General features: G+C 34.7%; 1 protein-coding gene and 1 long non-coding RNA gene across 3 annotated transcripts; one reads left to right on the top strand and one right to left on the bottom strand.

Annotated features, from left to right (window-relative positions):
* The first annotated feature begins 4,213 nt into the window (after positions 1-4,213).
* LOC144574491 (uncharacterized) lies at positions 4,214-4,812 on the top strand. Its single transcript, XR_013518237.1, has 3 exons — positions 4,214-4,445; positions 4,534-4,621; positions 4,711-4,812. It is a non-coding gene; the product is annotated as an uncharacterized LOC144574491 (long non-coding RNA).
* A 4,966-nt stretch (positions 4,813-9,778) lies between these two features.
* On the bottom strand, positions 9,779-13,465 carry LOC144574727 (transcription factor BHLH089-like). 2 transcript variants are annotated; one of them, XM_078324768.1, is made up of 6 exons: positions 13,030-13,465; positions 11,844-12,050; positions 11,399-11,464; positions 10,916-10,984; positions 10,733-10,810; positions 9,779-10,141 (listed from the first exon to the last, which is right to left on the bottom strand). In XM_078324768.1, exons 1-6 carry the CDS (start codon positions 13,270-13,272, stop codon positions 10,010-10,012), a joined length of 795 nt encoding a protein of 264 aa, XP_078180894.1. In that variant the 5' UTR covers positions 13,273-13,465; the 3' UTR covers positions 9,779-10,009. The 2 variants fall into 2 exon arrangements, with proteins under 2 accessions (XP_078180894.1, XP_078180892.1); XM_078324766.1 differs by having other exon boundaries at positions 11,844-12,053; positions 13,030-13,398.
* Between the last annotated feature and the right edge of the window lie 1,463 nt (positions 13,466-14,928).

Raw genomic sequence — 14,928 nt, 5'->3', positions numbered from 1 at the left:
TTAATCACTATCAGCATCTTTAAAACAAGATTAATCAAATTTATGAAATAAACAATTTAAAATGTCAAAGCTAGGATTGAGTTGTTCAAAGAAACTAAGGTTAGTCTATATTTTGAATGATCCAAACTTTTAAATAATTTATCCTAACAATAAATTCAGTTGTCAGAATTATGCATATATAATATGCCAAACATTTTGTCTTTAAGTGAAATTGGTTTATATTATATGTCAGATGACTCAGATTCAATGTATAAAAAGTATTATTTTAAACTTAGTTGTCAGAATCAAAACATGTAAAACTATTATCCAACACACTAACACAGGAGTATATTATGCAGATATCCGAAAAAGTAATTTATGCGGATACGGATAATTATTCGTATCCGTATCCATATCCGATTCCGAAACTCAACCCGTATCCATATCCGATTCCAAAACTCAACCCGTATCCATATCCGAATATGCATAAAAAATATCTGTATCCATATCTGAATCTGCAACTATCCGTATTCGCATATCCGAATCCACAAAAATTCGGATACGGATCCAGATTCGGACGGGTAATATCCGACCCGTTTGCACCCCTAAATACCATACATTTATTACTAGTATTGAAAAAGAATTAGAACCAAAAAATTACCAAGAAGCAATTAGAAGTCCAATTTAGTGTAAGACTATGAACGGGGAATTAAAAGCCTTAGAACAAAATGAAACTTGAAAAATTGTTTCCCTACCAAAAAATAAAAAATCGATTGGTTGTAAATGAGTGTATAAAACCAAATATAATAGTAATGGTACCATAGAAAGATATAAAACAAGACTTGTAGCTAAAAGATTTACCCAAACCTATGGCATAGACTATAATGAAACCTTTGCACCGGTTGCAAAAATGAAAACCGTAAGAATTTTATTTTCTATTACTGTAAACAATGGTTGGAACCTCTATCAAATGGATATCAAAAATGTCTTTCTTCAAGAAACACTTGAAGAAGAGGTGCATATGACATTACCACCGGTCATAAATTGGAAACCAATTTTAACTTGGCTTGTAGGCTTATATCAATTTATGGATTGAAGCAATCTCTACGGGGATGGTATGACAAACTTAGCTCTTATTTAATTTATTAAAAAATTTAAAATTAGTAATTCCGATCATTCTTTATTTACTAAATGTGACGGTATCAATACAACTCTCATTTTAATATATGTAATTATCGGAAATAATTTCGAGCAAATTCAAAAAATTAAGAAACAAATAAAAGAAAATTTTGACATAAAAGATTTAGGATATCTTAAATATTTTTAGGAATAGAGGTAGTCACTTCGGATAAAGGGCTTTTTATTTCTCAAATAAAATATACACTTTATTTGTTAAAAGATACCAGTAAGTTAGGATGTAAACCGGCCTCTATCCCAATTGACAACAAATGCAAATTAAATAGTGAAGAAGGTGAACTTTTACAAGGCATAAATAAATTCTAAAGACTTGTAGAAAAATTAATATCTAACGGTTACACATCCAGATATTACTTTTTCCGTAAGCCAAATTAGTACATTCATGCACTCACCGAAAACACCACATTTAGAAGCCGTAAATAGAATTTTGAGATTTTTAAAAAATAATCCCAGCAAAGATATTTGGATGAAAAATAATAATTCTAATGATATATGTGGCTATTCCGATGCAGATTGAGCCGGAAGCTTCGATAGAAAATCAACAACCGGTTTTTGCACATTTGTAGGCGAAAATCTAGTCACATGGAAAAGTAAGAAATAAAATGTTGTAGCACGATCAAGCGCCAAAGTCGAATATCGTGCCATGGCATCAACCGTAAGCGAACTAACATGGATCAAACAACATTTATTAGACATGGGATTTAAAACTTAAGGTCCAATGAAAATGTATTGCGACAACAATTCCGAACGACATATAGCTTCAAATCCCGTGTTTTATGAGAGAACAAAGCATATAAAAGTGGATTGCCACTTTATCTTCAAGCAAAAGAAATAGAGACACCATACTGTTGGGGTTTCGCGGTGCTAACCAAAACCCCTTTTAGGCTTAAGGTGCGGAATGACCGTAGAACAAAAATTTCTACAGCCAACTTAAGCTCAGGATTAAACGGGGTATGTCAGGAAACTTTCCAAGGCGGTCCACCTTCAGTATTCCTTTGGCATCAAAACCCAATTTAATCCTTTTACAGATCTACTCCATGATTGATTTCTAAAACTTTAATCTACTTACAAATTAAATAGATTAATATAACATATTTATACCTTGTTTCCAAATCACAGTTGGAATGCAGACCGAGCGAGTAGAGCCTCACCAGGGAAGGAATCGACTCGGAGTATCACACGTGTGATACCTCTATCGGTTATCCACCAGGACTAATCGGAGAGCGGTTTATTTCTTCTGCCAGAAATACCGTAAACCGCGGAATTTTGCAAAAACACTATTCACGGGAAAAAGACGAAAACCCGTAAACACGAATTTTCGGTTGCTCAGTTTCATCTAGGGCTGTCAAAAAAGCTCGTGGCTCGCCGCTCGCTCGTGACTCGTCTCTAGCTCGCTCGTTAACAGCTCGCTCGATAGTGGACCGAGCTGTTAACGAGCCAGCTCGGCTCAGGCTCGAACCAAAATAAACAAGCTGAGCCAAGGCCCAGCTCAGACCGAGCCAGCTCTGCTCTAAACGAGCTATACACTGTAGGCTATTCAACTCTCATTTTCTCAGCCCATTACAGATACGACCCATTTAGATTTAGGTTTAGCAGTTCAAACTCCTCTTTTCTCTCCTCTAGCGGCGCACATCTGGCTCCCAACTTCCCGACCTCCTCTCCTCTAGGCTCGCTTCGTGACTTCGCCGCTCTGACCTCCGACCTCCGTGACTTCGTTGTTCGCTTCTGGCCTCCGATCTCCCAGTTCTGACCTCCGAGGCTCTGAGCCTCCGACCTCTGACCTCCCAGTTCTGACCTCCGACGTCCGACCTCCCAGTTCTGAGCCAGCTCTGACCTCCGACCTCCCAGTTCCAGACGACAAGAGACCCTGAATTTAACAAGTAACAGCATATAACAGATCTGTTTTGCACCTTTGTTGATTCTGTGTTTTTTTCTAATTTTCTAACCATCTTTGTTAATTTTTGCACAGATATTCGATTTCTGGTAACCATCATGAAATTTAGCACCTTTGTTGATTCTGTCTCTACCTATTTGGTAACCATCTTTTTCTCTTTTTTCTATTTTTTTTCTTTTTTCTAATTCTCTGGTACGGCTCCCTCTGTTGTCAGCTTACAAAATATCTTCTGATAGTTAATTCCAGGAAGCAATTTTTGTGCTTTGTTAGAACTAGTTTTTAGGATTACCCGTCTGTTCTTACATAGATTTCAGAATTGTTGATTAATTTGAGTCATATTTGTTGAATTTCATGAAAATTTATACAAAGATGTCTCATATTTTATATAAAACTGAGAATGGTAACATTGATTCATGCATCTATTACACTTGGCTTGTGAAGAAGGAATCAGGCTTTATTACACTTAATTTGTATTTTGTTTGATAATAATTATCTTAGAATATAATTTATCATTTGCACAAATTGTTTGCTTAATGTCAAACGGGGATTAATGAAATTTGTAAGCCTTCTATGTAATGTCTAACTTTTTTTTTTATCCAACTTTATTAGGGCATAAGCTGTTGTCTCCCAACTTGCTAGTTAATGGCGTGAAGCGAGGTGCTTCCTTGGTACCGGCCTCTATTCCGCCTCTTTTCTGTTCTCGGTTAGTTATGAGCAATCCTTCTCTTTTCTATTTGCTGATTTTGTGATTGATAAGTAGGATGTGTGTAGATTAATTTCGCATCCTTGCGCGGGTTGTTGCATTTCCCGGCTTAGATGCCTTGACTGTCTCTATGAGATTTTTCCTTGATTGTTGTTGTTTTTGTCTCTCTAGCTCGTGCTAGGGACTGTTTTTGTCATTTGTCAACATATATTTTATCTTTTTACTTTCTTTGTCATTTGTTAACATATGTTTTAGCTAGGTGTGATACTGATTCCTACTGCTGGTGCTTCAGCTGCATCAAGTAGTGTTGCCAGTGGTAATGAGGATACTGATATGTGGCGTTTTGTACAATCCACATGGAATGAAAGCCAATCTACTTCAGATCTGGAAAACTATCTAAAAGATGATGTTTTTCAGCATAGGCTTCATACACACTTCGATATATTGAAATGGTGGCAGGTACATGCAGGGAGATACCCCATTTTAAGCAAACTAGCAAGAGATACTCTTACCATTCCAATCTCAACGGTCGCATCCGAGTCGGCCTTTAGTGCTGGTGGTCGTGTTTTAGATGATTATAGAAGTTCTCTTACGAAGGATACAGTTGAGATGTTAGTTTGTGGGGGTGATTGGATTAGAGCAGGCACAAAGGCCGAATTGCAAACTTTTCAAGTGAGTTCTTCATTCTTTTAATTTAAGTTGATGTTTTAGCTTGTATTAATATATTTAATGTATAACATATTGAATTTTTAAATTTCAGCAAGCTGCAAGTGTGGAGGAGAGTTTGGAAATTCAGTTTCCAATGTCAAATCTTAGTATTAATTGATCTCAATCCTTACAATTTACGAGTGAGTTGAATACTTTCAATTATGCTTGTATGAAATTATACAAAAATGTCTCTTATTCCTATGTTAATTAATTGTTTGTGTATTTTCAGCAAGTTTTAAATGTGCGGGGCTGATACTTGCATGGCTGTTGGTGTTCTTCTTGGCTTGGTTGTTGACTACTTGATTAGTAATTTAATTTTGTGGTATTTTGGCTTGGATGTTGGCATGTTGCCTTTTTGTTCTATCTTCTAAATTAATTAGTTGTGTGAATTTATGTTATTTGATGTGGATTCATATAAATTTATGTTATTTTCTATGAATTTATGCTCATTTCAATATATTTTTTCTTTATTTTGTTATTACATTGCTTTTAAGGCTGTTTTAAAGCTGATTTAATTTAGAGAGTACATATGATGTATTGGGTACACGTATAAATCATTAGAAATAGCCTTTGTATAATAGCAAAGCAGCCCAATAAAGCAGCAAAGGAGCCCAATAAAGCCCAGTGAGCCAGCTCGTCAGCTCGCGAGCTAGCTCGGGCTGGCTCGTCACAAGCTGAGCCAAGACTTTTGGCTCGGGACCTCTAGGTCCAGCTCGCTCGGTCCAGGCTCGGGCCAGAATTAATGAGCTGAGCCAAGGCCCAGCTCGGCCCGAGCCAGCTCGTTTACAGCCCTAGTTTCATCAATATGCAAAACTGACATACCGCTAAATTCGGTAAAACACTATTCATCGATCCCGTAAATATATTCCACAACAACCCGCAAGATTATACGTCAAGTACGTATAACTTTCTTTTCTCAACCGAAACACTATTTGGGAGAGAAACCGAGAAAGAGAGAAAATACCGATCCGTTTCGACACGAAACAGGTACGAATGAATTAGTTATTTTCTCTCTACCCCTCCACCCCTATTTATAGTGTTTAGGGTCGGTTGCAAAAGACCAAAATGCCCTCCAAGTTCGGCCTATTTACAAGGTATGCCATTGACACCTCATCCTTTTATATGTGAAATGACCAAAATACCCCTTCCACACCCTTCCACACTCTTCTCCATGTTTCTACACATGCAAGGTGGCATAGGTGTGAAATGACCATTTTTCCCTTGTGGATAGGATTGATGACATGTCATATAGATAGGATCAATGACATGTCATGCGGATAAGGACGAATCTGAAAAGACCCGAATGCCCTCGGCCCGAACACAAATAATATTCGTATAATTATTCTGAACAATTATATATATATTTTTCTTGCGGTTTGTTGTTTCGGTAATTTATACAACGTGTCATGCACATTTATAAATTAACCGGTTAACTTTTATACAACGTGTCACACACGTTTATAAATTAACCAATGTTTTTGCTTGTTATTTTTACATAACATTTATAATTTAATTATAACACGTATAATTAATTATAACCATCTTAATATTAATTATAATCAATTTATAATTAATCAGTAAGATTCTCCGAGTAGCTCCTATATGGTGTGACCCAATAGGATCTGTGTTATGTTGGTAAACAGAGTTAAAACTGTTTTAACTTCTATAATCATGGGTGGCGTCTGGCAACACATCATGACCATCCAATTACACAGATGATGCTGTACTGTACAATATCACGATCCAGTAAACTATTTACTTGTGTCTGTTCTTCTGTCTCATAGCTATCAGATTAGTTTCAAGGTAGATGTGTGTCATCCTTGCTAACTGAATCTTTTCTTGATCTTGAGCAGATTATCAAATATAATTACTCTTGTAATTATACCGCTAGCAGATAATCTTACTCTATCAAGGGGCCCAGTGATGCTATAGCTCGTATAGAGATACGAGGGACAAATAGTATTCTTGGTAAACTATCACTTCCTCAGCTAAGCTATACATATGGAAAAGCTACCGTTATGACTGCTTTTTACGGACAGCGGTGGATAACAATCACACATACATATTTCTCAGTGGGAACGATAAATACCTCATACTGTAGAACGTGACACTGAATGAAAACATAAATGACACGAACACAATTCTATTTAATGTTTCATTCGGGGTATGTCAAATACCATGTTCCTAGAACATGTATCTATGTGATTAAAATGACATCTCGTGTCAGGTGGTTTGTAAAACTTAACCATCTTTTAATCCACATACTAACCTTATCGCGGTAATTAGTGTTCCTGCTAATTACCTTGGTCAGTGACTTTTTAAGAGTATATATCATCTATATTATGGAGTTTCACAATTTCAGTCATGAACTCGAAATGATCCATAAATTCAATAATACTCAAGGCAACAAAATGATATATAAATAAACATTCAATTCATGAACAAAGCTTTATGATAATTTATCGTATTATTGACTTCTAGATTATTACAAACTAACACATACGTAAAAAGTGAAGATCAATTCGCGGATATATTCACTAAAGACTTGGATTCGGGTCCATTTGAAAAAATTACAAGCAAGTTAGGATTGTACGATATATACATTCCTAGCTTGAGGGGGAGTGTTAAAAATAATAGCTAGTTATAATTTTTGAATTGTAACGGCTAGTTTAGAGAGTAGTGTCTTATAATTAATTTGCTAGGAGATGGTGGTTAGTGGTTAGTAGTTGGTAGTTGTAATTAATAGTACAATGGTTAGTTTTTAAATTTATTTTATAAATAGAGATACATGTAAAGCTCAAAAATTGGTTGCAATAATTAGTTTTCATAATCTCTCTTCTCTCTTGTCTTATAAAAAATAACAGAGACCTCAATTTTAGAAGAGGAGCAAAATAGACATTTAAACTTCAAAATAAAATAAAATTAAAAGTTGAACTTAAATTTTCAGATTTAATCACTGCATGGACAAATAAGAAGGGATTTCAACTAAGAATGGAGAAGTAAGAAATTTCAATGTTTTGATAGAAAAATTAGCTATTTTGAAAGTTTGAAGGGATACACTATTAATTTTCCTAAAAAAAATAGCACAGGATACAATAAAATTATCAGAATATGACATAATTATATAATTATGTTAAAAACAATTATGTTTTTATAATTATTTATAAAAAATATGAAAAAGAAACATATTTTGAAAAAAAAATTGTGCTAGTGTCATTTTTTGGAATAAGCTAATTGTGCTAGTGTCATTTCCGCTCCTGTACGAAGTACTTAACCAGTAATAAACTAATTTTCATCAATTTTGTTGAGTTTCTTTTTTAAAATCTTTATAGATGCTGCAAAATAATGAAAGAGAATTGAACTCTCGACCTTAATTTGAATAACCAATAGTGCTAGAAATTTTATTCTAACAAACACGTTGCACAAATCATACTCCATTAGCCGTCGAATTTGGTACAAATCTGACTCCAAATCACGTTTGAGCGAAGCAAAAAAAAGGTGATTAGAGTTTTGTGAAGTCTCAGAATTTTTTTATTATTAACTTGTATCCTTTCGCTAATAAAGCTCATTTTTTGCTCCGTCGTTCTGAAATATTTAAAAAATTCAATATAACATAAATTTAATAATGATCCCGCAGCATCACGCAGGTAACTTAGTATTACTATTCTGGAATGAGTGAGGCTATGGTGATATGCATATTAATATATTATGGATGGCCTCATGCTGGCCTATGGATCTATATCTCTATATTAAAGTTCAAACAAAACGCAACCTCTATATGAAATGTACTTAGATAACTAAATACTAATTATTCATATATTCAAAGAAAATAAAATTATGTATTAGCTGTGCTCAGAAAAATATTACGTGCAATTATGAAAATATTACCTCATCCGTGAACGAGGAGAACCCTTCTTCCTTCTTGTATATGTTTGGCTGAAAAAAAGAAGCTAGAATAGTTATTTTGTCATTTGTCTTATTAGAATAGTCAAATCTAACTTTTATATAAGAATATGCTATTCTAATAAGATAAAAGAGTTGAATTCACTATTCTAGCTATTCAACTACATTCAATTAGTGTCAATTTTGTCATTTCAAGAGTATGTTGACGAAAATCCGAGAAAGAATCATTTTTTTCCTCTTTCTTCACATTTTCAAATAGTAGTTATTCCAACATTTACAAGGAATAGAGAATAGCGGTTATTCTAACTATTTCGAATAGTAAAAATATTGTTTGGATGCACATTGCTATTCCGAATAGCCGCTGTTCTAGAATAGCCTTTATTCTTGACACATCCAAACATCCGAATAACCTTGTTCTAAAAATAACCTATTTTTACTCCAACCAAACATAATTAGTTTAGAGGAAACTGACTTAGAAGAGCACTTACAAATGATGAAAGATCAAGGCCATTGATGAGGCAGGAGGTCTTCCTTCTCCTCCTGACTCATATAATACTACCTCTAGTCCACATTCACAAAGTCTCTCTAGTGCTTCTCATTGCGCTCGTTGTAGGAGTTGACTATTGTTTTCTTGCTTCCAAATGTGTTGTCTTAGTCCGTGCTCCAGAGAAGGAGAAGAGATTTTCATTAAAGGAAAGAAAAAGGAGAGGAGGTGAAGAGTGACCAGACCGCGAAGAGAAAGAGGAAGGGAACGGAAAGGAACTGACATTGTTCGGAGATGACTACACTGTGTATTTTGTTAAGATTTGTTACTCTCAAATTCGAGTGTACGAAATAGTGTGCGGAGGTGAGCAACATGCTGACCACCTTCCTCTCGATTGACACACTGTTTCTGGAGCACGACTTTTATCTCTAATACCTAGCAAACTATATGCTGATTAATACTCTAGATATATGATTCCAGGCTTGTCTGATGCCTGATGACAATGTAATCCTCTAACTTCTCTTTTGCTGATTGGTACATAAGTGCACCAAATAACATTGTAAAAATAATTTTGGTTTCATAATGAAACAGGGGGGCTTTCACTCACTATTGTCAAAAAAAAAAATTATGAAAAAATTAGAAGTCCAAAGACTCACTGCCAAAATTTAAAAAAATAGGAGGGCTAATTGTCATAAATTGTAAGTTCATGGCTTGTCACAGCATTTTTCATTTTAAACATAAATGTGCTGCAAACCGTCCTTAATTTGCATCCCTCGTCAAAAGTAGCAACACAAATGCATCAGAAAGCCAAAAAAAAAAAAAATGATATATCGAATTCTAGTACCACCACCGCTTCTTTACCACAAGAAATAATTAAGGATAAATAGACAAGAGTACAAAAGAACAGCAGTTTTGTGTCTACAATAGAAGCTACTAAAGCTCGTTTAGTTCTAAATAACAAATTGACTATCAACAACACGAAAGCTCCAAACTATAATTAAAACGGCATTTGGAACACAACAAGATAGCTAAACTAAAGATCCGTAACCTACAGCCTTGGAACTAAATTGACCCTGGTACATTAATTTAAATTATTATTACCACCCGAAGCATATCTTGGTACTATTATTATTTCTGAAATTTATGTGACTCTTTCAAAAGCACCTCCGACTTGCATATGAAGCCACTCCGGTGCCGAGTTCTGATTGTATTCTCTTGAAGATTGCGGTTCAAATGCCAAACTCGGAGCAGGATTGTATGTTTGTGCACCAAACTGTAATACAATAGAATAATACATAAATAAACACAGATATAATGTATATTTTTTTTTACTATTTATTTGAATAGTAAATACAACTGAACACTGCATCTCCAAGCATCAAGTACTAAAAATTATTATTCCACTGATCTGGCAAATTTATGATATGCTAAGTGTGGAACTGTAGAAATTTTCTTAAAAAATTATGAAAGAACTTGGAAGGTTTGTTGTGCAAAACTCAATCGTAAAAACTAAAAAAAATGGTATGTTAAACTAAAATTTGTGTTTTGAATTGGTCCCAAGTATAGATAAGGTCAAGTTTCTGATATCTCTATCTCTGTCACCTTTTACGTTAAAATGTAAGAGTTTTCTGGCTATTTTTGGCTGTTCTAAATAATCAAACTGTAGGAGTAAATAGATTGAATGATGTAAAGGGATTGATACGGAAATAGTGAGTGCATTTGGGAGATAAATGTGATGTAGTAGGTGAGGGGTTGGTTTGTAAATATGTGGGTTGTAAAACTTTTGTTTCAGTAACGAAACAGGTGGATATACCACTAATTTAAAAAAAAAAATAATAATAATAATTTTATACAATCAACTTACATCTTTAGAAGGAAAGCCACCTTCGATGCCAGTAGCATTCATGTGAGTATTCACAGCTTCAAGCTTCATTGATAAGAACTAAGAAAAAAAATGTGGCCACTATTTTAATTACAGTATCACGACTCCGAGTACAGAAATATTTAGTCTGAAAATATTATAAAAAATTTAACAGTATATGTATACCTCAACTTGACGTTGCAAAGCTTGGATGTAGTTTATTATCTCATCCAGAACCGAGGCCTTGCCAATCACCTGTTTTATTAAAAATAAGCCAGTTAGTAATTCAACCACAGTCTTGCCAATCACCTGATTACATGAAGAACACAATTTCAACCTAGACCAACAGTTTTTTATGACATTTGCAACAAGTACTCCACAATCTCATATTTTCAACTACTTATAAATGTCTTCCTCCCTCATGGCTAAACTGCTCCCGAATTTTTTGTCTCGACTCAATCACTGACTTTCTAACCAGTACCAAAAACTACAAAGCCAGCAGGTAATCCCTCTTTGGTTGATTTTAGGTGAATTAGCTTTACAAAATTGGTTTATTCAAGTGGGAGGAAAACTTGCCAACATATAACAGAATGCATATAACTTCAATCACATGTCAATAAAATTGGGCGAATGTTGTAAATAGAATGAAAATATTTGGAGTTATGATACCTTGTTGCATCCTGGGACCAGATCTTGAAGGATCTTCATCCTCTCACTTATTTTTTCTCTTCTCGCCTGACATCAAATCAAAAGTTAACCAACAAAGTGAGATAGGAGACTTGAAGGCCTTTGTAAGTTTTCAACAACAAAATACAAACAATACAAATAAAAAGGAACAAAGGAATTGATCCATAGGTACAGCTAAGTGATGATTGCTACTTCAACCAAGTACATCAATTCTAGCAAATTTCTTCTATCTTATGCTTTCATTACAATTATCTTTGTAATAGATTGTTCACTGCTCACTTGAGGTTTCAGCAGGGATCAGTCTCAAAGAAGCCCCATTGTAACTTTGAAGTATACAGATCAAATTTACCAGAGAACATGCAAGGTACTTCTCGTTTCTATATACTGCACCTCTTATTTTGACATTTCATAATAGTACAGTACTTACTCTTTCGGCAAGACTATGGCTGTCAGTGGCTTGGCCCCTCCTGGCGCGTACGTGGATGTAGTCTTGCTTAGGTGGCTCAGAGGGTGCAGTATTTTGCTCTGATGGCTTATTATCAGGCTCTGAATCTGCCTCTGCTTCGACTTTTAAGGTGTTCGCATTTTCTTCATTTGATTTCAAGACCTTTATACGTTTTGCTTCTGAGTCAGTCTGCTACAACAAAAGAAGGAAATCTCATTAGCAGTTCATTATGTACCGCAATCAAATTTTGAGACATTTTCTTTCAAAAATGAGTAGCACTGAATATATCTAAGTAAAATAAAGAAAACTGTGAAGTGGTTAGCTGAGCAGTGACTTGTTATGATTTGGTTAGAGGACGAGAAGATTGACAATACAAAAAAAAAATCATTTATTTCCTGAAAGAGAAGAAGATAACAAAACTGATACTAAGCCTCTGATTTTATATGACAAAGCTAAAGGTTACAACATTTGGACCTAAAATTAACCTAATTATAGCTAAACATAGCCAGATGAAAAACTTTCATCCAATTCAAAGAATTGCCAATACGACCACACTAAGATTTACAGGTACATATTTTTGGTGGAGAGACAGAGAGAGCACTTGGCTAAACTAATCTCCATTCTACCCGATTTAACTAACACATTGCTGTATGTGATATAGTTATTTGAGTCCAATTACTACTGCATGTAACAGAAATACAATACACTTAAATTTCTCCGTGAATACTGACCAAAAACCATATAAAAATACAAAAAAAAAAATTCTAACTTAAAAGAGATACTAATTACTAAACAATTTTTTTTTTATTTTTTAAAAAAGGCAAAATGCCCATTCCATTGATCGGAATATGGATAATTACATCATCACAGTTGTTCCAGTTTTAGAGTCAACAAAAAAACAGCAACAACAAAACAAACACCAAGACATACATCATCCAAAGCTTAACACTTGCAATATTCCAAAAATAGACTAATGTTGCTAAAATTAAGCCACTAAGTAATGGGCTGAGGCTAAACAATTAGGAAATGCAGCTTGTAGAGTAAATAACATTTATCAGATCATGCTCCTCTAGTCACTAACATGCCTTAATTTCCAAAACCCAATTTATCATACAATACAACGAAGTGAGAAATTGAACAGAGCTAAGCTAAGAAGCAAATTACGAACCAAATCGTTGCCACTACTAGTAGACACAAGCTTAGACGAGTCGTCCTCTGAAGCAGGTGGGGCCACCTCACCGCGCCTTCTCCTCCTCGCATTTGCACCACGGCTACCCGCACTCTGATCCGTCACAATGGATCCTTCGACCGAGGCGTCGCCCCTGGCCACCAAACCAGGCGGTAACCCTACCGGCGGGAACTGTTGCTGGTGCTGGTGCCACATGTTGGAGACCAGTGATGTGGGGTCCATACTTGGTCAGATTTGGCGAAACCCAGCTTGATCTGACGCAAGGGGCGCGAATGGCGGTTAGTTGGCCTGGATTCCGAAAGGAAAGGAGCAGATCTTGAGGCGAGATAGAGAGAGAGAGAGCTGAATGGGCAGTGAGAGGGAGACTTGGTAGGGTCGCCACTAGCAAATTTTAATCCCCTAAAGTAACTGAAATATTAATTTTGGATGAAGACTGTCCGATCTATATTGACACGAATATTGAAGGACCCGTGCATTCCACCTCTGGCAGGATTGGTCCTGATTCTGATCGGACGGTCAATATATAAACACAAAATTTAAGTTACTTCAGAGGTCCGCACTCGGTCGCTGCTACTCAGTAGGAAAGTATATTGCTGTTTTAGTAATTCAATAATTTTTTCTTCTTTGTGGCACGGAGATACCGTAACCCGGTGACCGTGAGTTTGTTTATTTTCAAAGTGACCTTAAAATATTGTTTATTTTGATTTGCATGTCTTGATCCGGATTTCTAGGGTGCTAGGAACAACTTTGTCAATTTTATTTTTAAGTGTATATTTATTTATTATTTTTGCTTACTACAACGTGTCTATTTTTATTTTATTTAAAACTTATTAAACGTTTTTTTGTATATGTAAAATTGCAAGTTAACTTATCAAACAAAGAATGAATATAATTAGTGGTCTAATCGTTGAAGGTTTAAATTATTCACACGTGCTATTTTTCTTCGCAGGTTGATATTTGATTGTATTTTCATTGAAACCAAAATTATAGCATATCAAAGCACACACATATTAACTAATTTTATTTCTCGTGTCAAAATATGACTTGTATTTGTCTTGATATAGAAACATATATATTTGGCATTTTTAAACTAAAACACAAATCAATTATAAAAAAATAAAAAATAAAAAAAAAACCAGATCCTACATTGTAAAATAATGCTCATGTTGGCTTATATAACCACATACAACAGATATTTTATTTTAAATCATACAAGGTTATCCGTGCAAATAGCAAGCTTCCTATAATCCTATATTAAAAGGCAAGTGGTTTTGGATCGCTTTCGAGTATTAAATTGCAATTGATTTTTGTTGTTGTTCTCCCATAATTGAAGCAAGGGGTGAGATTTGGATTTGGATTGGATTATTATAGAATAGTAAACAGTGCACGGTGAGGCGTGAGTAATGCGTGACTAGCGCTGCGGGGGCGCTGTAGTTGACTGGAGCCTGGAGGATCTCCCTCTTCCTTTGAATTAACCATACTATAATACTATATTATACTTTTTTAACCTGTTTTTGGAAGTATCTTTATATAAAAGTTTAGTAAGATTCAGGCATCTCTGCGGTTATAGTAAACACGTTCCTCTACAATTCTTAATTTCTTCTTTAGATTAGGAAACCATTGAGGCATTGATAATCTATTTAATAATTTTATTTTATTTCAATAAAATGGATAAAATTTAAAGATTGTCAAAAGTTTACAATATCATTATTTTTCTATGTATAATGTAAATATATTATATGCAATAATCTAAATATTAAAGTTTCAATGCTGGATCACAAAAGTTTAGTTTTTTTTTATCAATGAACGAACTTTTTTTTTCTTTAGTTGTCCAATTGATGCACATTAAAATTATTAGATTTGTTGCTGGTAGTTATT

Source organism: Carex rostrata, chromosome 23 (assembly GCF_964058835.1).
Source record: "Carex rostrata chromosome 23, lpCarRost1.2, whole genome shotgun sequence".
NCBI classification, from domain to species: domain Eukaryota; kingdom Viridiplantae; phylum Streptophyta; class Magnoliopsida; order Poales; family Cyperaceae; genus Carex; species Carex rostrata.
Note: the sequence above shows the minus strand (reverse complement) of the source record. Positions and strands in the feature narration are given on the sequence as shown.

Coding starts and splice junctions, on each gene's coding strand:
- LOC144574727 (XM_078324766.1), bottom strand. CDS start 13,272: ATGGACCCCACATCACTGGTCTCCAACATGTGGCACCAGCACCAGCAA. Junction 12,054..13,029: donor CTAGTAGTGGCAACGATTTG/GTTCGTAATTTG, acceptor CTTTTGTTGTAG/CAGACTGACTCAGAAGCAAA. Junction 10,985..11,398: donor TGGTCCCAGGATGCAACAAG/GTATCATAACTC, acceptor TTAATAAAACAG/GTGATTGGCAAGGCCTCGGT.